Raw genomic sequence first — 24,071 nt, 5'->3', positions numbered from 1 at the left:
GCGAACGCAAACGCGAATGAGCCATGAGAACAAAATCCTGCCTGTCCTGAGGTGCCAGCAGCAGCCAGAGCCAGAAGGCACTCCTCGGTTGTCCATCGGGTTGTGAGTTGCCCTGGGCAGCTGAGATCTGGGAGGCTGGAGGGCCGAACAGGGCTCTGACGGGTGCTGTTTCTCCTCCTTGCAGGAGATCGACGGGAAAGCCCTGCTCTTGCTGCGGAGCGACATGATGATGAAGTACATGGGGCTGAAGCTGGGGCCAGCCCTAAAGCTAACCTACCACATTGACAAGCTAAAGCAAGGCAAGTTCTGAGAGGACGCTCGGCAGGACAGATCCTGGAAGCTCTGCTCCTGGCCACCCACACCCGCACTCACCTGCAGACAGGTACGCATGCACACACACCCATCCACGCCGCCGACGGACGCCTCTCCGACCCCGGCCTGCTGCAGGGACCAGCCGCCCACCCCTGCCCCCGGCAGCCAGGCCCCGCGGGCCTTGGCAAGGAGGCCGGCACTCGGCTGGCCCTGGGCTCCACACCCAGCGCTTCGTGGACGTCCGAGCACCGAGCCGGTGCCGCTCTGCAGGCTCCTGGTCCCACCGCCCTGGGACTGAGGAGCTGCTCTGGGCAGGAGCAGTGGCAGAGCCCTCAGGACGGGGCTTGTGCTGGCTCCTCTCCCTCTCGCTGTGCTGCAGGAGCACCCAGCCGGCCCTGCTCTCCCGGCCTCGCCTGCCCCAGGCGGCCCGTGGTCCCCGGCCCCTCGGACGCTTTGCGCTTTGCTGTGCCCCTGTGGGCAGCCTGCCTGCGAGAGGGACAGCGCCTGCGACCGCACTCGGCCCTCGTAGCATGGCGGCTGGCTTAGAGCAGCAACCACCCCGCTCCCCGTCTTCCACAAGCGCCCATCCGCCCGCCCCGGGGCACCCTCACTGCCCGAGCACTGCCTGCCCTTCCCCTCCTGGCCTTCCACATGCTGGGGACGCGGGGCTGGTAGGAAGGCCTTTGTATTTATTTCTGACTGGGGAAGCTGGGGACGCCGTGCGGCCAAGGAGATGGAGCGAGCCACGGGAGAGCCGAGGAGCATGTCTGGGTCTGGCGTAGCCGTGGCAAGGATGCATCTGGGTCAGCATTGGAGGCTGGCTGGATGCTGTAGGACTTGACTGATCCTTCTCTCCTGCTTTTCTGTTTCTTTTTTTTTTTTTATAAGGAGTTTTCTGTTTAAAATGTTTTTTGTACCTGTTGTTGAACTTGCAGCTCTTGGAGATTTTTAGCCAGAGGTGCAAAGGTTCATCGTCCAAGGGGCCCTCCAGGTCCTCTGGTGTCTCGCTCCGTCCCAGCTCGGCAATGGCAAGAGGCTGTCGGGTCTGGCAAGGCAGAGGACCCCGGTCTGGTGACCAGCCCTTGCGTTACTCTTCCCGTGAGGGTTTTGCCCTGCCCGGGGGCACCTGTTTGTTTCAGACAGTCTAATGTATTTATTTTTGATGGCACTTGAGCGGTAATCCGCTGTCCCAGATGTGTTACTGCAGCTGCAGGAGAAGTCCCCGAGCAGAGGCCGCCCGATTGTGCCAAAGCTGCATCCCTGGGGAGCGCCCTGACCCCGGCTGGGGGCTGCGGGGGCCAGGCCGGGGGCTGTTGGGTCCCTGCAGCGTCTCCTGCCCTGGGGCAGGGCTGACCGGGGAGAGCGGCCGTGGAGCTGGCGCACACGCGCTTCCTTCCTGCAATGACCAAAGGAGGGAACGGGGATCTCCATTGCAAGCACTTCTCCTGCCGTTAGGTCACCCTCTTTGCATCCAGTGAAACGTCTCACACCCTCGTCCCTGCAACCCTCGAGGGCCGTGGGCAGCAGCAGGAAGGGTCCCCGTGGCAAGCCAGTCTCTTCTCCAGTCTCTTGCACTGGGTCAGGTTTACCCCTAAGGGGAAAGTTGCAAAAAAAAAAAAAAAAAAAAAACACAAAACCACAAACCCCAAAGTAAGAAAAAGGCTTTTTGTTGTACAGCAAGGTCTCTGCTGCACTCCCTGCTCCTGCACCAGTGTCTTCAGAGGGAGGTGGGGCTCTGCTCACCTCACAGAGCCCCCGTCGCTCGCAGCACTGGCCCCGGGATGCCCCTCGTTTGTATCCGACGCTGATCCCGCCGGCCCGCTGTAGACAGGTCCCCATGCGGGGTCAGCCAGTGCTTTCCTCTGCACTTATTTTATGTTGATTTGTTTATAAATAAAAGAATAACTAAGTACGCTTCCGCGCTGCTGGTTGTGTGCGTGCTGGGGGGCGGGGGGGGAGAGCGCGTAGCTGGGCCCCTGGCAGCGTTTCCACAGGCACCTGCCGTGGGGGTAAGCCTGGGCACTGTGGGGATAGGGTCAGGCGTTGGGGCAGGACAGACGGACGGATCCCTGCCTCCATGGGCACTGCTGGGAGGTGGGGGGGGGGGGGAGAACTGGGCAGGCTGCAGCAGGTCCTGCACCGCTTGTTAGAGGTTGGAGGCGCTTCATGACCCCATGAGTGGTGCTGCCCTTCTGGAGTCAGCCCAGAGCCCTCTCTGGCACAGAATCACACCGTGGCTTGGATCGGAAGGGACCTCAGACCTCCCACCTAATGCCAACCCCCTGCCATGGGCAGGGACCCCTCCCACCAGCCCAGGTGCCCCCAGCCCCATCCAGCCTGGCCTGGGGCACTGCCAGGGATGGGGCACCCACAGCTCCTCTGGGCAGCCTGGGCCAGGGCCTCAGCACCCTCACAGTAAAGAATTTCCTCCTTATATAAACCTACTAGCTTCATTCCCCCTTCTCCTATCACTGCGCTCTCTCACAAAGAGTTTTCTTGTAGTCCCCTTTTAGGTACTGGAAGGCTGCTGTAAGGTCTCCCCCGAGCCTTCTCTTCTCCCAGCTCCCTCAGCCTGCCTTCACGGGAGAGGTGCTCCGGCCCCTTGATCATCTTTGTGGCGTCCTCTGGACTTGCTCTAATAGGTCCGTGTCCTTGTGCTGGGGACCCCAGGGCTGAACACAGGGCTCCAACAACTCAAAAAAATGAAATTGCTGCTGCAACTCACCCGGGCCCCAAGCCTGCAGCCCAGGTCTGAAGCTTGCACCAGGGCCTGAGCAGGGCTGGAGCAAAGACCGATGAGGAATGGACTTCAGAAATAGATGTCTGAAAACCACTGTGAGGCTAATTAGCCAATGCAAGCTAGAAAAACGTTGAAAGTTAGACAATGTTACACATACGTCCTTTTCTCTGAGCTACAGAAGTAATATAGCAAGCATTTGACTAGTTATTTTATTACAAATAATCATTTAATGATGAAGTCAGTCGCACAATTTTGGCCAAAATAAAGATATTTCAGGAAAAAGAAAAGGAAGTTGTGCTACAGATAACAAGTGACCTTACACTGCTAGAGTCAGCCATTTTATAGCTGGCATTTTGCTCAGAACAGAGAGCATCTCGGTTGGTAAATTTTTCAGAGATGTTGTAAGTGACACACACAGAGAAGGCTTAAAGCTTTTCTGGCTAAAAGCAGGTTTACAATGTATATTTAATAATTAAGGAATAAAGCAAGAAGGACTTTGGAAAAGGTCACTTAAGATGACAGAACAGTGCTTAATAAAGTTTGGCACCAGACAACACAAGAGTTAGTACTCAGCCAGGCTCGAGATTTACAGCTTTCCCCAAACTTTAATGAACTGAAGATTTCTGAATATATGACACTTCAGACAACTGAGTAACTTTTTTCCTTTCTTCTAAATTACCAGAGACCAAAAACTGCGTTGCTTACACTGCAGCAAGAGGCAGGAAAAAAAAAAAAAAAAAAGAGTGCATTTCCCACCCCAGGACTGCAAAGCTGAGCTCATCATCATAGGACAGCACACTTCTACAAACTACACCAAGTAACACTGTCGGCAAGTTGCTAAGCCCCTCCCTCAGGAAATAGCACTTCTGTATTGCATCGAGCGCGGCACACGTGGCTCCGCCGTATAAAAAAGGCAAAGGAAGGCTCCTCTACAAATCAAAGAAAAAAGCACCATGAACTGTTCAGTCCAAGGTAAACGACAACGGGAGCTTTTAAAGGCAGCATCTGAAAGTAGTTCACTTTCTGTTCTGTACCTCCCCCTTGATGCAAGGAGTTGAAGTTTCCCAGCCCAAGAAGCAGCACCAGCAAACACTGGCATAGAAAGGGCTAACAGTTACGCCTCGATTCGGGCAATGATGGGCTTTCCTGACAGTTTTGCTTTTTTTCACGATCCAAGTTAATTGCATCCCTGCAGAGTGACATATCACAGTTAGAGCAGATCGTTTTCCAGATTAACTCTTCTATTCCAGGAAGATTTTCCTGGTTAAAAGTTCATTGCCGGCAATGAATGCACCAAGACCACCAGTGCCAAACATTTTTAAATACTATTGGAAAAATAAACAAAGCATCCCCCCGCCTCCCTCCCAAAAAAAGACTGCATAAAGCTTAACAGACCCATCCTCTGCAGCACAGCACAAGAACCGAGTCTCCAAATCTAGAATCGTACACGTTATTTCACAAGTAATAAAGACTGCTTTGGGAGCAGATAGGCTGGAGAAAGCAACACAACCACCAGTGTCCAAGATATAAACTCATGCCAGCATTACCATGCATTAGGAAGGACGTGTGCAACTAGACTCTCCCCAACACATCTAATCTCATACTCAAATTTGCTTTTTATCTCCAAGATGGTGCTAACTGAAGAAAGTCTAGAGGTGCATGTGCTGTGATGAGCTCTCTTCCAGAAATAATCAGAATCTACACAGAAAACCAAGACAGAAGACTTGAGGAAATAGACAGGATTTCATAACGGAATTTTAAAAAAACAAACAAACATAACTTAAGAAAGCCCAAAGCTGACAGTGTTCAAGCTATTGCTGTAAGAATGCCTGGAAAAAATCTAATGAGGGCTCTTCAGTGAAGACGCATCTGGAGAAGGAAAGAAATAAATAAAAGAATTAATTAGTAACACTTGATAGACTGAAATTGCATAGCACACTGAAATCTGAGTCTTAAAACTGCATCGCTCCAGACAAACCTAACAGTTGCAACTTGACAACATTCCTTGTCTGAAAATAGACGTCTTTTAGTTCATAGGGGCATTGTGGCAGTTTTAAAACCACTAGATTGTATCTCCAAGACAGCAACCTTGGGGTTATTCCCTGCCCATGGCAGGGGGGCTGGAACTAAATGATCTTTAAGGTCCCTTCCAACCCGAGCCATGCTATGATTCTAGCCATTCTATGAACTTCATTCTAGAAGTCAGCATCTAAATAAAACTTTGCGAATGAGCACTATGAGGCTAAGCATTAACCTCTCCCCCTTCCCAGCCCCGGATGGGCAGCATTGCCCGCTCACTGCCTGTACCAACAGGAAAACCTTCATTTTGTTGCAGCTATTAACAGAGTTGAGCTGAGACCTGAACCAGCAGGTCAGTCAGCAGGACAGGGCACGCCTCACATGTGCCAATTTGACTTTCCCTACAACTTTATTTTGGGGAAGGCTTCCAAGCTACCAGGTATCAATTCTCTACCCAGTACCAGGCATGTCATGGAGCTTGCTAGATGCTCTCAGTGAGCCAAAGCCTCTGAACTTTAGAGAGGGGTTCTTCAGCTCGTGGTTTGCCATGGCACCAGATCTGGAACAACCCAACGCCCAAGCGATTCTAGCTAACTTTAGTTCTACAAATGCCCAGTACCATGACTGGGGATGGGGGAAGTACTTCTGTGCTAGATTTCATGGGCTAACCCTCATTTCCACTCTGCAGTTAGCATTGGAAATTAAGGTTTGAAGTGTTCTATTTTTTATTTTTTTTTCTGCTGAAGTTTGAAAGCTAAGGTTTACTGCCCCTCCTCCAAAAATGAGTTTTTATTTTTATACACACACACATCCAATTTTAACAGAGAAATTTGCTGTCTCAGGAGGTAGGGGAGAATGGATATTTCAAGTATGGCTTTTTGGCAAAGGTAAGATTGTGCTCCCCAAATACTAAGCCTTCTAAATCCAGCAACCCCTTGCTTGGCCACGCTTCCATTTTCAGCAAGGTGTGCTGTATTTGCGCTTTGTTTCTTTATTTGAAGTCAATCCTAAGCTCCCACATTTATTTTTATACTTTATTACGTGTCAGTTTGCTAGGGAAATATACACCCACATCTGTTACACAGACGTGAGGTACTATGCATCCCTCCACACAGCTAGAACACGTGTAAGCACCAGCACTTTTTGCAGCATGCCAGTTTTCAACCAACTGATGTGAAACACTAGAAAGACAGATTGGGCAACGATCTTTTCTTCCAGAAGGGAAGAGGTTAGTATCATTAAAAGTTACCGGGAATCAGTCATGATTGAACGACGGAAACTTCAGCTCTGTTATCTCTGAGTCAGGCGAGCTGCTGCCACTTCTGTCACTGTAGGTGTCCCTGTAGAATTCAGAAAGATTTTATTTTACAGAGCAGAAGTGTTTTATAAACCTAGATGTGCATCAGGAATTAGTGCAGTTTTGTACTGTTCGCTTAGGACAAAAAGCAAAGCATGCAAAATTTCCTAGAATAACAAATACATAAATATATTATAAAATATTATAATATAAATGTATATATATAAATCAAACTACATCTATCTATACAGATAGAGAGAGAAACATTTTAAGAGCAAGCTAATCTAAATTAAATTCAATCAAGAGGAGACTGGTTAACCATCCATGATCTTCTCAGTAACCGCTGATTGTCTCTAATCCATTAAAGAACTTTTTCAGAATCACAAAGTAATTCAGACTGGAAGGGCTCTCAGGACAGTCAGACAGCAGGATCAGCTATCACACCAGAGACAATTGCTCCGGATCCATCCAGTCACGTTTTGAAGTTCTCCAAGAGTGGAGACTGCACAACCCTTACTGGGCAACTTGCACAAACGCTTGACCAGTCTGAAGGTGAAAAACAGATTCAATTTGCGTCCACTGTTTCGCATCTTCCCATCATGCACTTCTGTAAAAATCCCATTTTCATCTTCTTAAAAACCTTCTCATAGGTACTGGTGGGCTCCTATTAGACCCCCATGAAGTCCCCATAAACAAAATAATTTTTCCAGGCTGAACAAGCCCAACTCCCTCAGCTTCTCCTCAACTAGCCAGTACTCCAGCCTCCTGATCTTCTTTGGTGGCCCTCCACTGAACTCCCTCCAGTCTATCCACATCTTACTTGTACTGGAGGGCCCAAAACTGTGTAAAGCATTCTAGACATGGTCTAAGAAATGCTGAGTAAAGAGACAAACGCTTTTGTCCATGTACTGGCTTTCTCTCTTATCCATACAGCCCAAATTTAGTGTTCTCTCTCTGGTATTGTTTAGGTATTTCTGGTTGTTGCTGCTGTGGTCTAGTGTGCTAGCATTCCTACTACAACAGAACGTCTTTCTTTATAAGGAGAAAAGGGTCACTACCGAAGTGGTATTTATTTGCTGCATATTGCCATGTCTACTGAGCAGAACTGCAGGGCAGTCAGGAGCAACAGAAGAAAGTAAATGCACCGTTATAATCTGTCCAAAACATTAATTGTTTTGCAAACTAACAGAAAGCTTAAGGCAGCAGAAAAAAAAAAAACACAAAGCTGCAACAAGCTGGGACTGTTCTTTAAACCATCAATGGAAACGAGTTTCTCAAGGACCAACCTGTACCTAGGACTTGTACAAGAAACATGCAGAAAACCCTGTGAGGTCTCCAGTCATCTAAAAGAGCAGGCCCAGCTGAGTTTCCTGAAACATCTGATTCCCAACAGGACGCTCCAGAATTACTCTTCCTGAAGTTGGGACCTCACTGTGGGGCAAGTGCAGCTCTATGGCACTACAGTCAATATTAAAATACAAGACAACAGGTTTCAAATAAGACTGTGAAGAAGAGGTACTGCAAGCACCTTCTCCCAAACAACAAGGGATAGGACAAGAGGAAATGGCCTCAAGCTGTGCCAGGGAAGGTTTCGGTTGGATATTAGCAAAAATTTCTTCAATCAAAGGGTTGGAACAGGCTGCCAGACAAAGTAATTGAGTAACCATCCCTGAAGTTATTCAAAAGATGTGTAGATGCAGTGCTTAGGAACATGGTTTAGTGGTAGACTTGGCAGTGCTAGGTTAACAGTTGGACTTAATAATTTAGGTTGGAAAAGATTTCCAAGATCATCCTGTGATTCTAAGTACCCCCAGCACCTCGCAGTCCAGCGAAGCCCCACTCTGTGTGAACAAGAGCCTCCAGTTTACCCTGTAGGAGGAAGCATTGCTGCATGAGAAGTCTGGCGTCTTCCTTTAACCTACCTGGGTGAGAGCCTGCAGCCCTTTTGCAGATAATGTGCAAGTCTTCCTGCAGATGCCAACAGGAGGCCAAAGTATGGAGGAGATGGCTTAATTGGTCTAGAGAGGAATTCAGGGTGATACTGAACACCCACAAAGAATGGATGCTCTACAAGAAAGAAACAGGAAACATTAATGACAAGTCTCTAAGCCTATGGCTGAACTGCACCTGAAAACACTTCTTCCCCATCATCATGGCTTAAATGTGATCAGTATCTTTCCTATCCTGTCTGTTGTTCCTAAATGGACAGGCCCATGGGACTTTTTTTTTTTCTTATGTAACTCAGCATGTCATTCTATGCATGGAATGGTTCTGAGGGAGCCTGGACTGGTCCCACACAGAAGTCTGCTCGATTACCTTCACAGTTTCCCTCATAGATACTGAGGCTCATAATCTCATTGCTTAAATACTCACCTTCCAACTCAACTACTTCCATTCGCTCTCCCTCCTCATCTTGGCCTACAAATTTCAAACCCTGCTCTTCAAAACAGTTTTTCAGTTCTGGATTGACCTAGAAGACCAGAAGCAAGAAAACCCATGATCTCTTTTGCCTGGATTATACAGAGAAGCGCAACACCCACAGTAGCATTTTTACCTCAAACCTGTGTCTGTGTCTCTCTTCCAAGAAATCATGATCCCCATACAGCTTCCCTACACCAAAAAAAAAAGTCAATGTCTTAAATAAATGCCAAACAGTTCACCTGACGTCAAGTTTTAACATGTTCATACAATTAGCATCCACTGTAATGAGCCACTTCTAGAGGGGACCAAATTGATTGATCTCCATTTCACTACTGGAAAATAAGTTCAAGGAATGCTTTAACATTCCCAGATCTCACTTCCCTATACCCACTACATCCCGCTATATAGGCATCTTATTCCCAGGAAACGCTTCCAAACATGGAAGGTAAGACAAGCCTTACTCATGATTGAATTCTTCGTTTGGAAGAGTGTTCTTCTCTTGCCGAGCCTCATGGTTCCACCCATTTGCCCAGGATTATGTTCTGGCATGTCTATGACCTGGGAAAAGCATTCAGAGCAGGAAGTGAGACTGAGAGATGCTCAGTCCCAGGCACACTCTGAAATACTAACAGGAAAAAAGCAATCAACATCAATACAGAAAACAACTAAACAACCCACAGAACATTGTCTTGAGAAGGTGGACCAACAGAACTTGACTAATTAGCTGAGTTATTCTAGTAAAGGCTGTACAGAGAACATACAGAAGGCTTGTGGATATTTGGGAAGCTCTAGCATAGGAAATTGTCTGAGTCAAAGCCCACACAGATCACACAATAATAATACTGTGCTATTTACCGAACTAAATGTTAAGCAAGAACAACTTCACAGAAACAAAACCCTGAAATACCCCTGAAATCACTTATACTTTGTATAACTTCATAAGCTTGTTTTTAGAAAAATCTCTTCTTCTGAGTAGCATTCTAAAAACATAGCAGAAGCCAGCCTTTATGGTGGGACCCCGGATGACACACGTGTGGTCTGCAGTCTGAGAAACGCAGGTCCAGAAATCTGTCCACAAATGTTCCAAGGAGTTCATCTTTGCCTATGCTAATTTCTGAGATCATAATCAAATTTGGTGATATCCAAATTTGACTGGACCTGGATATCACCAAATCTTTACTGTTTACTCTTTGATTTCAGATAGCTTTTAAACTGCCCTTTAAGAAGGGCATTTTTTTCTTTCACCTCTTAGGAAACATTTCATTTTAAGAAGAAGTGCAATTACATATATATATATATATATATCACTGTTGCACCAATAACAAGCACTATAATAGTCTAAGAAGTGGCAACTGTCATACAGTTAACTAGGAAACATTTGCTGTTCAGATTAGGAAGTGACGAAAAACAGACTTAAAAAGCCACAAGACACAATAATCCAAGCTCTTATCTATACCAACGGGTGCGTGCAGACAAGCCTAGCACAGTAAGGATACTGCAAGCAAGTCACGACATACTCACCACTGGATGTGTGGTTTTGGGGTCAAATTCGGTTGAGTTGGCATCTGCAATGTTACATTAATTGATCAGAAACACAAAGCCCCTCTCACCACTGCATGCACCTCACCCAGGTACAACTGCATCCCATCCCCACCCTTCTGGCAAGCAGCAGCCTTAGCTTTGCTGAGACCCTCTGCCCGCACAGAGCTGTCACTTCAGCCCCAGACAGCAAAAACGCAGTACTCTGTCAGCAACGTTAGATATTAATTTCTGCCCAGAGGTAGGGCAACTAATGCTAGTGCACTCGGTGCTGAAAGCAAGGGTCATTCAGGAAAAATACATCGGTTCTGAGTATTTTAAATAAAGCTAGGGAGGGGGAAGGAAGAAGTACTCTGAAAAACACATCCCTGTACCTGCCCCCTCCACCCCTTCACTACTACCAAGATTCAGAATCAGTCTGAGACACTAATTCCTGTCAAAACTTCCTTTAAAACAGGAATCGAGTCCATTCAAGGAGTGGAGCCCAGAAAGCGATTCAAATTGCTGAAGTAGGTGCAACTGCCTGGTCATCTGAATTGTGTTCTGGTCTTCATTGCCAACGGCTATAATGGGAATTAGGCTGTCCAGCACACGTGAGCACAACTTCACTTATGTGTCTTAATCAAGAGCTGAACCTCACTCTAAGCAACAGAAATTTTTCTGTTGTTAAAAGCATTACAGCATTGAGCTTTACTTGAATAGGATAAGGAGATTATTTCTTTTTTATTTGGGTTAGCAAAGGAGGAGGGGAATTTTTTTTATAAGCCTAGAAAAAAAATTTAATCTACCTACCAATGAAAAATATAGAGTTACAGGTATTACAGGTATTACCCCACCAACCAAAATAAAACGTCCAAAGCCCAGGAAAGGCTCTGTGCAATTACCTTGCCAACCAAGAACACTGCGCGCAAACTCCACAACTGCTAACTGCATTCCCAAACAAACGCCTGCAGGAGGAAAGACAGAACACAGACCAAGTCAGGACAAGGGACCACTGAGCCTGTGCTCACAAAAGCAAAAGCTTTGTTGGGCAAAGCGCACGCGCCTTCACAGAGCAGTCCCGAGTCAGAGGAAAGCTTGGAAGAGACAGACCCCTGACCGGGACTTGGATTTAAGGGGCTGTTCGCCCTGTACCAGGCTGCTTTGACACATTTCGCCTCCACACCTCACACCCCACCCACTGCTCACACGACATCTCCAGTCTCGCACTACGCCCGGTTAGTTTAAAAGCATTCACACATTTCTTTGGTTCCAGGTGCCAAGATCACCACAGCCATGCTCTGAAACTCACACCCCCTCACCGTGGAGATTTTCTCATCACATCCCAACCAACTCTGACTGCTTCAGAGCTAACTAAAGATGATGACTCTATTATCCCATTAAGCTGAGCACAGACCACCGCTTTTCTTCAGCCAATTATCTTCAAAACCACATATTCTAAACACTCATGAAAATCCACAAAGCTCCTGCTGCAGTCCAGTTAAGCTTTTATTCAACTTCTTTATTTCTTCTAATGGATGAAAAATGTTTCTCACCTAAGAAGGGTTTTTTCTGTTTTCTTGCCCAAGAAATAGCTTGAATTTTGCCTTCTGTCCCGCGAACGCCAAATCCACCAGGAACCAGGACTCCGCTGCACGAGAGCGAAGAGATTCTTTTCACACGTGACTCACCACACCAGCATGGTTCCCAGCAACCACGTGCCACTCTCTCCTATACATCTTGCAAGAATTCACTACTGAAAAGGGCTTTAAAGTGCCCTAAGTGGCAAAGCCTGTCTGCAGCACAGCTTCTATATGACTTCATATGAGGTGTCACAAAATATTTGGAGGGAAACTTTTTATGAATGCCCATTTTACCTTCCAAGGAATCCCAAATACAACGCAGGTTGCAATACTCAAGTAGTTCACGCTGGATGATCCACACACTCTGCAACAACCACCTGTTTGCAAATGCATCATCCAGCCCGGCCCATGCCAAGGAAGCCACTGGCTGCAGTCACGTCGTCCTAACCCCAGGCACAAGGAAACTGAATTCTGCAGGAGCTTCTTTGTTCGATCAGTATCACCCAAAGACTGCTTCCTTCAGGACTAACAAGCCCCACTGGTTCTTGTTTTCTAACAAGAGCTTCCTGGCTAACTCTGCATCTTCCTGGCATTTCTCTGCATTGTAACACTTTTTCATAGAATCAGAATGGTTCGGGTTGGAAGGGACCTTAAAGATCATCTAATTCCAACCCCCTTGCCATGGGCAGAGACACCTCCCACCACACCAGGTTGCCCCCAGCCCCATCCAGCCTGGCCTTGAACACCTCCAGGGATGGGGCACCCACAGCTTCTCTGAGCAACCTGTTCCAGTGCATCACCACCCTCACAGTAAAGAATTTCTCCATGATATCTAATCCAAACCTTTCCTGTTTTAGATTAGACCCATTATCCCTTGTCCTATCACCACACTCCCTGACACGGAGTTCCTCCCCAGCTCTCCTGCAGCCCCCTTTAGGCAGTGTCAGGCCGCTGAGAGGTCTCTCCAGAGCCTTCTCTTCTCCAGGCTGAACAACCCCAACTCCCTCAGTCTGTCTTCACAGGAGAGGTGCTCCAGCCCTCTGATCATCTTGGTGGCTTCCTCCGGACTCATTCTAATACATCCGTGTCCTTGTTCTGGTGGCTCCAGAGCTGAACAAAGTACCTACACCTTCTTCTTAAAGAACTGAATACCACATTTACGTATTTCCTCTCTTTGGTTTTCCAAACCTTTGCCAGTATCTATCCTTTTTCCTCATTTCCTCTCACCCCGTTTCCCTGCTAAGCCTGTGCAAATCCTTATGTCCATAATAATTTTCCCTAATGCTGCCTTTCACAAACTCCCTCATTTTTCATTTTTATTTTTTCAAAGTCATTCTACTCTATCTTATCCTTAATTTCCTTGAGAGGTCTTTGGGGCAGCTCCAGGAGCGTGCTGGTACACTGCCTAAGAAAAAGGACTATGGCGAGGCACTCCCTAAGTGTCAGAAGTAGCACGTTTATCAGACATGCTCCAAAGAAACGGACAGAGCACAAGAATCTTACTGAGCACCACATAGTTTCTGCCATGCTTCATGGTATCGGACAGGTTCTTCCTGCAGGGTTGCTGGCTCCAAGTCAGCAGAGTCAATATACTGGGGAAAAAAATCCCAAAAAGGATTATGAGGTAGTGCCACAAAAAATATAAATACAGAGTCTCCTTAGTTCTCATTAAGGCAAGGTCTCGATGCACGACACACACAGAATCCATTACCCTTCTGAACCATACAAACACACAGCTACCAGGAACTACCCATTGACGAACACACAGTATTTGCCTTTTACCACTCTTAAAAAAAATCAGTGGAGGTGAAAAAAAAAAAGTTAAGTCCAAATGTAAGACAAATGTAGAACAGCGTTGTTGTAAAAAAAAAAAAAAGCAGCTATTTCCATGACTCAGTGGCATCATGAATCCACTGCACCTTTAAAAACCTTTAATTAAATAGAAATTCAATTTCCGACAACAGATCCACATTTTAACCTTTTCAGAACATTTAGCTGTGATCAAGACTATTAGAAGCATCTGTGGAGCCAGCCCAGCATTAAAACCTTAATCAAGAAAGAGGGAGAAGCATCATAAGGCTGTCAGTACAAGGTTAACAGCGACAACCCTAAAAAAGGATCACTTTCGACAACTGCTAGAAATTAAACCAAATATTGCCCTCTTCAAATACATCTAGAGCTCTGTCATAGCTCAACATGCAACCCTGAGCACTCAGGAGTTCCCGTCAATTACACCGACGCCTTGCATAACTCTCAGGATGAAAGGCTGGTTTGCTTTAAAGCTGTTTTATGCCTGACAACAGATGCTGTAATCCAAGAACAGTTTTAAAGTTCACTGGCTGGATCAACTCTCCCTTTAAGTCTAACAACTAAGATGGGCAGCACTGTAAGTGTGAAAGGGGAAATTTACTTGCATGCACACACACACCTTGATGTCAAGTTTATGGTTGATAGCCAGTGCAGAATGTTCCAGTGCCTTAATGACAGACGCGTAGGAATCTGAAAATTTGGTGTATTTGCCAACAAGTGCAATGGAACATGTTTCAAGGAGACGGTCATACCTAAAGAAAAATCAAAACACTGGTGTTATTTCATCACTAAGAGGAAATGGGGGCAAGAATCATTTATATTCTATTCAGCTTTTCAAGTAATTTCAAGAGTTAGGCTCTTGGGAGTCTGTCAGACTGGAGATAAACCAACTGTGAAAGAGATGACCTTCTGTAACAAAGACAACCTAAAAAACATCAAAGCAAGAATGGAAGAAAAAAAACAGCAACATGAGAGCAAAAGCTTGCATAAAGTTACGTATAAATTAACTTGTCTCTCCTTGTGATAAAAAGCCATTTTGAACAGATCCAAACTGTCTTTTCGGGGAGTTCTATTATATCCAAAAAGTCAGCAGTAAACTATCAGAAGAGAGGATCAAAGCACAATTCCGCGTATGTTTATACTGCACGGCATCTTCCCACGCTGCTTCTGACTGAGTTCACTTCAGCAGCCAGAAATAAAGAAATGGCTTCTAGAATCCTGAGTTGTGCTGCCTACACTTTCTGTCCCCAGCCTCTGGCAGCACGTGATTTACACAGCATCCTTGGTTACAACTACGAGATTCTGTTTCTACAGTTTATTTCAGAATTACTAAGTACCTTTAACCAAGTCATCTACTGAGGGCTTTCCCTGTCAAAGTGAAACGTTCTTTACACTGGTCACGTGTGTTTTAAAGGGAAGAATCTAGATCTTGAAAATTAATTTCTTATAAAGACAGCCATATATAAGGCTTCAGAAAGGGCCTGAATGCTGACTGGAAAGACTCAATTCGCTGTTTCACAAGGAGGAAGCACTGTAGTCCCCATGAGAAAAAAAAAAAGCATTCTAGGAGTCTCAGATGGAACAGTTACAAAACAGCTGTTTCACTTGCTTGAAAGCACACACAAAAGGTACTTTTTTTCTTTTAAACTGACATTCGTGATGACTCCCATCTACGCCTACAAAGGGATTTCAATGCTATGTAACAACGCTGCTGTTTTTTGGGGGGAGGGCTGAGCCATTCCCATTAAGCACTTCAAAATGGTTCTGACACAGGCAGTACACTAACGTCACAATGTAAGGAACTCAATGTATCTTAAAGGACTCTCAAACTGAAGACTTTTTTTTTTCCGAATGGTTAAACATCTAGGAAGAAAATGTACTTTTATAGTAAAGAAAAAAAGAGGAGAAAGCTTACGCACTTCAGAACACTGAATGAATATGTAGTAACATTCATAACCTAATAACCAACAATGAAGTAGAGGAACTTATTGAGATTCTTAAGTCTCACTTCACCCAGCGGTGCAGCTCACCTGTCAGCCATTTCCTTCCACTTCATAAGCATCCTCCTGGGCTGTCTCCCAATGGGAAGATCAAGCCTGTGTCTGAAGTAGTCAACAACTCCCTGCTCCTCTAACAACAGAGGAACCCGGTATATAGAAGAGACATCATGAACACAGATAACCTGTTCATAAAATACGAACGTCATTAGAACAGATTTAAGTGTGCCTGTCAAATTATTTTTACATGGCTATTGAAAGAACTTCCATCTCTAGCAAACAACCCTTTGACTACTTAAACATGCAAGAATGCACTGAATAACATACCACATGAACAGCTTAATACTAGTTTCCCTATACTTAAAAAGGTTGTCCTTCACCACGTCCCAGGTACTGCGACTCACTACAGCCTGAGGAAGGGCTGTGGCACGACGACCCAGCAATATGACAGTCAGGTGCTATGGAAGTTATGCAAGTGCGTAACAGAATTCAAAAAAGAAGTCAAGAGAGGTGAGTTTCTCCTCCTAAGCAGAGGTCTCCAGCTCTGGGGAAGGAAGGACTTCATATTTCTAGAACTACAACCCCCAGCACGACTGGATCTGCCCACCACTGTCATTCTTAACCAGGGCGCCAAGTCTGATTAAAGTCCAGGGAACTCCGTGGGTTCAATAGAGTAATCATTTTCAGTCCTCCATCAAACTTGGAATTAAACAGCTACAGAACAAAGAATCCTTAGACTGGTGAGGAATACAGACTTCAACAGTCAAGTTCACTGAAGAAGGCTTCAGCAGAAAAGAAAAGATGTCTCTAAACAATGGCCACCTGACCATCACGGAGACTGTACTTTATGAAGGATCAAAAATCTGGCACAACTATTTTTAAATCCTCATTTCTCCCAATTCACATGAAAGCAAAGTTCAACGCTTCACCAGCGGAACTAAACTACTATTTTCCTCCTTTGCAGACGGTAACATTTACTTCTCAATTCAAGTGCAACTGCAGTTAGAGAAACAACTACATAAAATTGCATTAAACTTCCAAGAAAGTGGCTGATGTGGGGAATTTACTTACAATTCTGATCAACAGCAGGTTAGAAAACAAGAGGTGGGTATCATACTGCTGACACATCAGTATTATCACCAGCTAATTCTGAATCTAACACGTGAAACTGCAAGACTCCCTTTGATCTTGTATAGGAACTTAAAAAGACTTGACAGAGCCTGAAAATGTGCAGTGATATCCCTTGTTTCATAAAAAGACACACTTTTTCAAGCTCTGGCTGGAACTGAAAGCGCTAGTAAGCGCCCTCCAGACTATCTGATTATTTTCCAAGGTCTACCTCAGACTATGCTATGCGGATTACACTCAGCACAACAAAAAAACAGGCTAACGTGGATTTTTTGCATACCACATAACATTCAAGTAAACAATGCTCCTCTCAAATACCATTTAAACTTTTCTTTGTAATTTCTCCATATGTGAGCATGGGCAGAAGAACACCATCACGAAAGTAGTGTACAAAAATGCATTCACATATCCTTTTAACCCAATTTTGGGCACCTACCCTTTGGCCTCTAAATACTGATAAAAATCTCATTCCTCTGTATTCACAGAAGAAATGTTGAAGGATAAACAAGGTATTCAGAAAATACCTTGGATCCCACAGAATTGTTTACGCCTAAGCATATTTACCTTATAAAAAATAGATGTGGACACAAAAAGGACAATTGTAACGGTTGCTTATGCAAGGAATGCAGGTAAGACAAAGAAGCTAATGAATTATGCAGCTATTACAGAGAGAGCTAGAACAACAGCTCTATGCTCAGGTAAAACTTCACTCAGCATTTGACAAACAGCTACAATATTTATTGTTACTTGCAATGAACAAAGTAGACAGCAACCTTTACCTGTTCTGGTTCAACATGACAGAACATGGAAATCTTTTCTTTTACTGAGGTATCCAATGGAGTAGAGCACCTGCAAACAATCTAACAGAACAGCAACATCAAGGTTCTGAAGCAGCAGACTACTCAGACATTCACACAACAAACCTCTAACAAAAAAAAAAAATGTCTTTCTGCAATGTCTCTGCGACTTGGAAAAAAAAAACAGCCTAGTTACTTTTTTTCTGTTTGTTTGTTTAAACCAATATGCAAGGACTCAACTTATTTAGACTAGCTTGCTGTTGCAACGTGCCAGTAGTGCATTTTCAAATTCAAAGCCATGCAGCAAACCTTACCAGGTCTGGTGAGAGACCGAGGCCTCTGAGTTCACGAACACTGTTTTGGGTGGGTTTAGTCTTCTGCTCTCCTGTAGAGCTTGGCTGGTCAAAGAGCAGAATTTGTTACATTAATTTCTGATGATTTATAGCAATGACTCACGTTACTGGGGACTCTCCACCCTATTTGTCTCATAAAACTTTGACCCAGTTTTTAGACAATTTACATGAGCTTTAAATACCCCTGGGTACTATCATCATTTTAATCTCAAAAACTGAAATCAACCAGCAGAAACCAGAGTTCAAGTCTGTACAGTAAGAAGACATGCGTTCTACTGTGGAAAAGGAGAGCACAGGGAGTCTCAGGTCTTTTATTCGCTGTTCCCTCCAAATACCTAATAATTTAAATTTCTGATTTTCTCTCCCTAAATCACCTAGCCCAGCCAGAAAGGGAAGGTAAGATTGAGAAGAGAGAACGAAGACTGATCTGCGCCCCTGTAACGCAACTAAGTTACTCTGTCAAATCCAGTTCCTAAACAAGAATTACTCATGCATACTTCCATTACCATGGAAGACTTGTTTTCAGCAGCAATTCTTGAAATAGAGGTTTTTGAGTGGTTAAGATTGTAAATTGCGTTCAAATCCAGGGCAGATAACACAGATGAGGTTATATCAGGCGTTACATGGCATAAAGTACCTTCATTTGCTTTTAGTATTAAGTGGAGTTTGCAGCATCTGCTTGGAACATAAGGACATTTTGTTTTTCTTTGTGATTTCTAATTAACTGATTCTTTTAATAGCACTGCTTCTGAAGACCTTATTCAATGAATTTTTGAACCAAGGGCAACTGCCACTAAGACTATTATACAGTAATTAAAAACTGTCACATCTGGCTGCTGTTAAAGATGAAAACACACAGATTGTATTTCAAAACGCAGTACTATGTTTTGAAATTACAAAAGAAACCCAACTTATTTCATGAATTACAGATACTGGACATCTTGGGAAAAAGACACACAGTAACAGAAATAACGAAGACGTGTAGGAATAACTTGGAATATGATCATACTAAAATGAAATGGCTGTGAGGTCTGGCTCTAACACTGAATTTTATGAGAGCTTTGCAGAAGTGAAAGACAACACAAATGAAGAAAATCTGGAAGTCCTAGAAAGCAAATTTATCTGCAAAAGCTAAATGATTCCAAAGAGAAAGACAGCAGTTAAAGAGTAAAAACTGAGTTTGCTGCAACTCCCAACTATTTATTATATGCTTACACACTTTGAAAATTTTCTGTTCTTTTCTTGTGAACCTTATAAAAATATGTAACCATATATTCTCTGCATTTCTTCCAGAACTTTCTATATACAGAAACAGAAATACAGTGTCTTTAGATACAACATATCAGAAACACCTATTTAGAAATCAAGCTTCGGATCAGAAGAAGCAGCTGACCACCAGGGCATTTTAGTTCCTTACCTGTGGAACTAGACTGACATGAATGTTACAAAAATTCTCTCTTCTGGCTTTGAACTGGAACTGACGGAAAGCTTCAATGAAAGGCATGCTTTCAATATCACCTACTGTTCCACCAAGCTAAAAAACGACAAAGACATTTAGAACTAAAGTTAGCATCAAAACTCTACTATATAGGAATGCTAAAGGGTACTAACACATACATAAAAGGACATCTAAACACCTCCCCAGCACCTCCCTCTAATTCCCTAAGGAGCATCAACACCAAAACATCAATATGAAAAGCAACAAGATTTGCCAGTTGTATGTGCCACTTCCTCAGCCTCCAGTGTACCCCAACTATTATTCTACCTTCATGATTTTCCCCAAAGTCAAAAATCCACAAGAAAAACAGCTTCTCACATGGACAGCACATCTCCAGGGACATTAGCTTTGCCTTTAATCTCTCTTCAGGGAAAAGATTTAAGTGTTTAAATGCTGTTGGGCTACTATCACAGATCTTCTGAATTATCGTTTATGAACATTAGGTGGCACCAAGAAGCAAAATTTCTGTTAGTTTAAGTAACTATACAGTGTTTTTGCACACATGCAGATGAAGAAACACAAGGCATTCTTTGGAGCAGTGACGAACTCCTGAGCGCTGTCAGACAGTGCCTCCTAGGTATTTCAGGATCCATAGCTGCAAATCCTGGGACAGCAATTGGCACTCAAGCTGCAGGAAGAGTCCTAAGTCACCGTGACCTGGGCACTCTGACAACCGCTTTCTCTCCTGTATCAGCATATCCTGCCAGCCAACTCAGCGGCACCACCTCAGAGGCTCAGCCCTATTCTGTCTCCTCTGGCAGCAGGATGACACATACAACGTGCAGGCAACAGAACAGGGTTCGTCACTACTGACTCGTGCAATTCATTTTTCTAGGTCTATGCTGGAGGTAGTCACTCCAAGGGTCCTGTTACTGCTAAGGAGAGGCAAGTACTTGTCTCCAGAGGGTCACTTACCTACCCTCCCTCTATCCACCAAGTACGATGAGGGCACAGCACCATTAACTCAGACTTCGATGTATAAAATTACGAGAGCTAAAATTCATTCCGTAAACTAATCTGTATTATTCTAGAGAGCAAAGGACCTCAGAAATATAACTGTCCAGGACCTAAGCCTTTCTGTATATGGATTCACACACAGAGCAACCAGAAGATTAAAGTGAGGCTAACAGGGGAGATTTTTAACCACCTCAACATGCAAAGTCAAACATTACTGAAAATTAAAGTTTTATTAAACAAAACATACGTATGGTTCAGTTTATTCCATACAGAAACAAAGCTATGTTTTAAGAGCTACAAACCTCAATCACACAAACTTGGGGTTCAATACCGTCTTCATCTACAGGAATTCGTGCCTGCCTCATTACCCATTCTTGTATAGCATCTGTGATGTGGGGAACAACTGAAGAATAAACCATGGAAAGGGTTAAAATCACAACCTATCCCATTACAGACCAGATTATTGAAAATAACTAGCCACTGCTTCCCATATCACATCAGCACTGATACATGTCTTTAAAGACGCATGCGTTTTTGAAGTGGCTATTCTTGGCTGCGATTTTCAAGAGAGGTGCTTTGGCAGGAAATGTAATCCTGCTTCAATTTAAACATATGTAAACAATGTTCCTTTTTAAGATGGAAGCTTCCAGTAAATACAGTTCTATGCACTAAGCAGAAAGTTAGCCTGTTTTAAACCGCCTATAAAAATCTTTATCCAAAGCAGCTGTCGAGGATGCTTAAAAAGAGAAGACTGATCTAATCCTCAAATACCCTTCGGGTCTTCTAAAGACATGACAGTATTATTTAAATGAGTTATCAACAACAGTAACAGTCTTAACGAGCTACCAAATAATCCACAGATATATTGGTCTGAAGTCTGTTCACATTTAGGATTGGCTGTTAGAAAGTTGGATCCAAGCCCAGGATATCGGTCATACAACAGGCAGTACGCTCCTGAGCACTGTACGGTTTCGAGGGGGATTACAGGTAAACTTTGGCACGCACCCCAAAATTTACACCAGCGTGCCTTCTCAAATCAAAAACGTCACAAAGACAGCATAGATCAGAAAAAAAGACCTCAAATTAAGATGGAATTCAAAAGCATCCGACCAGTACAGAAATATGGAATATAGATCTAAGCACCAGAAACAAAGCTTCATATCACCTTGGACTGTTTTGCCGAGATAGTCTCCCTTCCTCTCCTTGTTGATGACATACTGGTAAATCTTCCCAGTAGTCAGATTGTTGTCTTTGGTGAGTCGGATATCAAGGAAGCGCTCGTAGTTACCAAGGTCCAGGTCCACCTCCCCTCCGTCATCTAGCACAAACACCTCGCCTGCAGGACACAGAAAGGCACACGCACACACATCACAGAGATATGGTCTGCATCAGCAACTTGCTGGTTTTGCATGTGACAGCTAAAGAATTCAACACAGGGTAACACCTTCTTTGGTTGCTACAGCAAATTCAGGAGCAGCTCATAAAACTAGAAGCCTTGCCCAACAAAGAAGACTAACGCACTGACGGCTGAACCCCTCCACCAGGCACCAGCTTCATTTGCAGCGATAAAAGACCAGAGTCCAAAGCCCCCGAGAGCCCATCCTTGCTGCAGGCTGCCTCGTGGCACAGGCTCCGCTGGCAGGTCCCAGCCGCAGGAGCAGCCGCAGGAGCTGGCACCTTCCCACCAGCCCCGGGAGCCACCCGAAGACCCGGGCGCTGCTCGGGGGCCGCTCACCGTGCTCGTAGGGGGAGAAGGTGCCCGCGTCGATGTTGATGTAGGGGTCGATCTTGATGGAGGTGACGTGCAGCCCGCTGGACTTGAGAATGGTGCCGATGCTGCTGGCGATGATCCCCTTGCCGATGCCCGAGATCACGCCGCCCGTCACCAGGATGTACTTCATCTGCCCGCCGGCCTGCGACGCCTCACAGCCTCAGCGGGGTCCGCACGGCCGTGGCACCCGGCGAGGCAGCGCCAGCGCCGCTCAGAGACCCCGGCCTTGTGCCCGCACCGCCTGCAGCCCCCCCATCACCCCCATCCCGTCACCCCCGGTCCCGTCACCTCCTATCCTGTCACCTCCTATCCTGTCACCTCCCACCCTGTCACCCCCCCCATCCCATCACCTGCATCCTGTCACCTCCCATCCTGTCAGCCCCCCATCCCATCACTCCCATCCCGTCATCCCCAGTCCTATCACCCCCATCCTGTCACCCCGTCTCCCCCCGTGCTATCACCCCCATCCCGTCACCCCCCCATCCCGTCACCCCGTCAACCCCCGTCCCCCACGACCCTCCCCCCCCGCTGTCCCTCAGGCCCCCCCCACCCTCCCCGTTCCCGCCGCAGGGCGCGGCCCCCCCCGCCCGCCATCCGGCCTCCCCCCCCCCCCCCCGCCGCGTGGTCCCGCCCGCCCTTCACCGCTCCCCCCCCCCCCCCCGCGCCTGCCCGCGTGGTCCCGCCCGCGCGCCCCCTCCGCACCCCGCCGCCCCTCACCTGTTCCCGCCGGGCCCTCGCGGCAGCAGCAGGAGCAGCAGCAGCGGCGGCGGCGGCGCGCGGAGGGCGCGTGGCGGGGCGGGGGGAGCAGAGCGGAGCGGGCGGGGGTGCGCGCGCGCGCCGAGCCGCTGCCAGCCGGCGAGGTGCTGAGGCGCATGAGGCCGGCGCGCGGCGGGGCGCAAGCGCGGGCCTCCCTCGGGCGCCTGCGCAGTGTGGCGGGGGAGGGGGGGGGGGGGTGAGGGGAGCCGCGCTTCAGCCCTGACGGGGCGGGGCCGGGCCCTCAGTCACAGGGCCGTTAACGTGGGTGAGGGCGCCGGGAACGCCTGGTCTAAGTGCCCCCTGCCACCGGCACCGCCAGGAAGCTGTGTCCCTAAGCACGTCCCCTGACACCGAACCGTTGTCCCGTCCCGTCCCGTCCCGCCCCGGTCGGCGTCGCCCAGCGCTGCTGCGGGTCCCGGCCCCGCCTCTCCTGAGGGAGACCGGGGAACTGAGGGGGCTGGGGGCGGCTGGAGAGCTGAGGGGGCTGGGGGCCCGGCACCCGCAGGCTGGGTGCTAAGAACTGCTCGGCACTCACTGGAGAAGCAGAAAAGAACTCGCGAGGCCGAAAGAGTTGGTGCAGCTGCCTTCTGCAGCCAGAGCTGGAACCCCATCCACCCTGACCTCTCCCTCGGCGGCAGCAGAGGACTTTGCGGCAGAAGCCTGGACCTAGCAGAGACAGGCTGGACACTTGCTCCCTGTCCTTTCTGTCACCCCAGTACTCTGCCAGCTGCTCTGCCTGAGCTCAGAGGCAGCCCTGATCTGTCCCTAAGAGCCTGAGATAATACCTGGGGTGAGCCAAACCCTCTGAGTCACGTGAAATCAAATGCCCTTTACTTTTATTTTAAAACCTTGCTGTTTGTCCTCATTGCACATTTATAAAGTTCTTGTATGTATGTTTTTGACCGTGCCATGCAGTTTGAAAACTTCACAAAAAAAATGTAAAGCGGTTACCCCGGTGCACCCTCCCAGGCAGGAAAGCATTGGCAGCACCCAGCCGTGCACCAGAATGAAGATTTACGCAGCATTAGCGCACGTACAGGAGGTGCACCTACTCCACCCCTTTGCTCTCCTCTGTGCTGTGCGGGGCACGCCGAAGCAACATTTGCAGAAAGCAG

The 24,071-nt window shown here is 46.5% G+C and overlaps 2 protein-coding genes across 16 annotated transcripts in view; one reads left to right on the top strand and one right to left on the bottom strand.

Moving 5' to 3' along the window:
• Positions 1 to 2,225, top strand: part of SCMH1 (Scm polycomb group protein homolog 1) — a 69,843-nt gene extending 67,618 nt beyond the window's left edge. For all 15 annotated transcript variants that reach the window (XR_014575180.1, XR_014575181.1, XM_083810224.1 and 12 more), the window contains one exon: positions 185 to 2,225. Coding sequence is in view for 13 of the 15 variants with exons in the window: in XM_083810224.1 (XP_083666350.1) it covers positions 185 to 310 (126 nt within the window). In the remaining 2 variants the exon portion in view is untranslated. The remainder of the gene's footprint in view (positions 1 to 184) is intronic.
• Positions 1,179 to 23,103, bottom strand: CTPS1 (CTP synthase 1). The gene is made up of 19 exons (XM_083810227.1): positions 22,918 to 23,103; positions 22,165 to 22,342; positions 21,595 to 21,765; positions 20,732 to 20,832; positions 19,392 to 19,508; positions 17,936 to 18,019; positions 17,604 to 17,684; positions 15,730 to 15,881; positions 14,319 to 14,451; positions 13,394 to 13,482; positions 11,864 to 11,958; positions 11,213 to 11,275; positions 10,311 to 10,354; positions 9,251 to 9,347; positions 8,923 to 8,978; positions 8,742 to 8,838; positions 8,291 to 8,435; positions 6,321 to 6,411; positions 1,179 to 4,921 (listed from the first exon to the last, which is right to left on the bottom strand). The coding sequence occupies exons 2-18, from the start codon at positions 22,328 to 22,330 to the stop codon at positions 6,327 to 6,329; spliced, it is 1,776 nt and encodes a 591-aa protein (XP_083666353.1). The 5' UTR covers positions 22,331 to 22,342; positions 22,918 to 23,103; the 3' UTR covers positions 1,179 to 4,921; positions 6,321 to 6,326.
• Positions 23,104 to 24,071: the final 968 nt, after the last annotated feature.

This window comes from Anser anser, assembly GCF_964211835.1.
Source record: "Anser anser genome assembly, chromosome: 24".
NCBI lineage: Eukaryota > Metazoa > Chordata > Aves > Anseriformes > Anatidae > Anser > Anser anser.
This window is presented reverse-complemented; position numbering and strand designations above follow the sequence as displayed.

What these genes read in the sequence shown, in the direction of transcription:
- CTPS1 (XM_083810227.1), bottom strand. Translation starts at nt 22,330, where the DNA reads ATGAAGTACATCCTGGTGACGGGCGGCGTGATCTCGGGCATCGGCAAG. An exon ending in ACAGAAAAAACCCTTCTTAG is followed by an intron (nt 11,276 to 11,863) that starts GTGAGAAACATT and finishes TTCCTCCTGCAG; the next exon opens with GCGTTTGTTTGGGAATGCAG. An exon ending in GGAAGTAGTTGAGTTGGAAG is followed by an intron (nt 8,436 to 8,741) that starts GTGAGTATTTAA and finishes TCTTTCTTGTAG; the next exon opens with AGCATCCATTCTTTGTGGGT.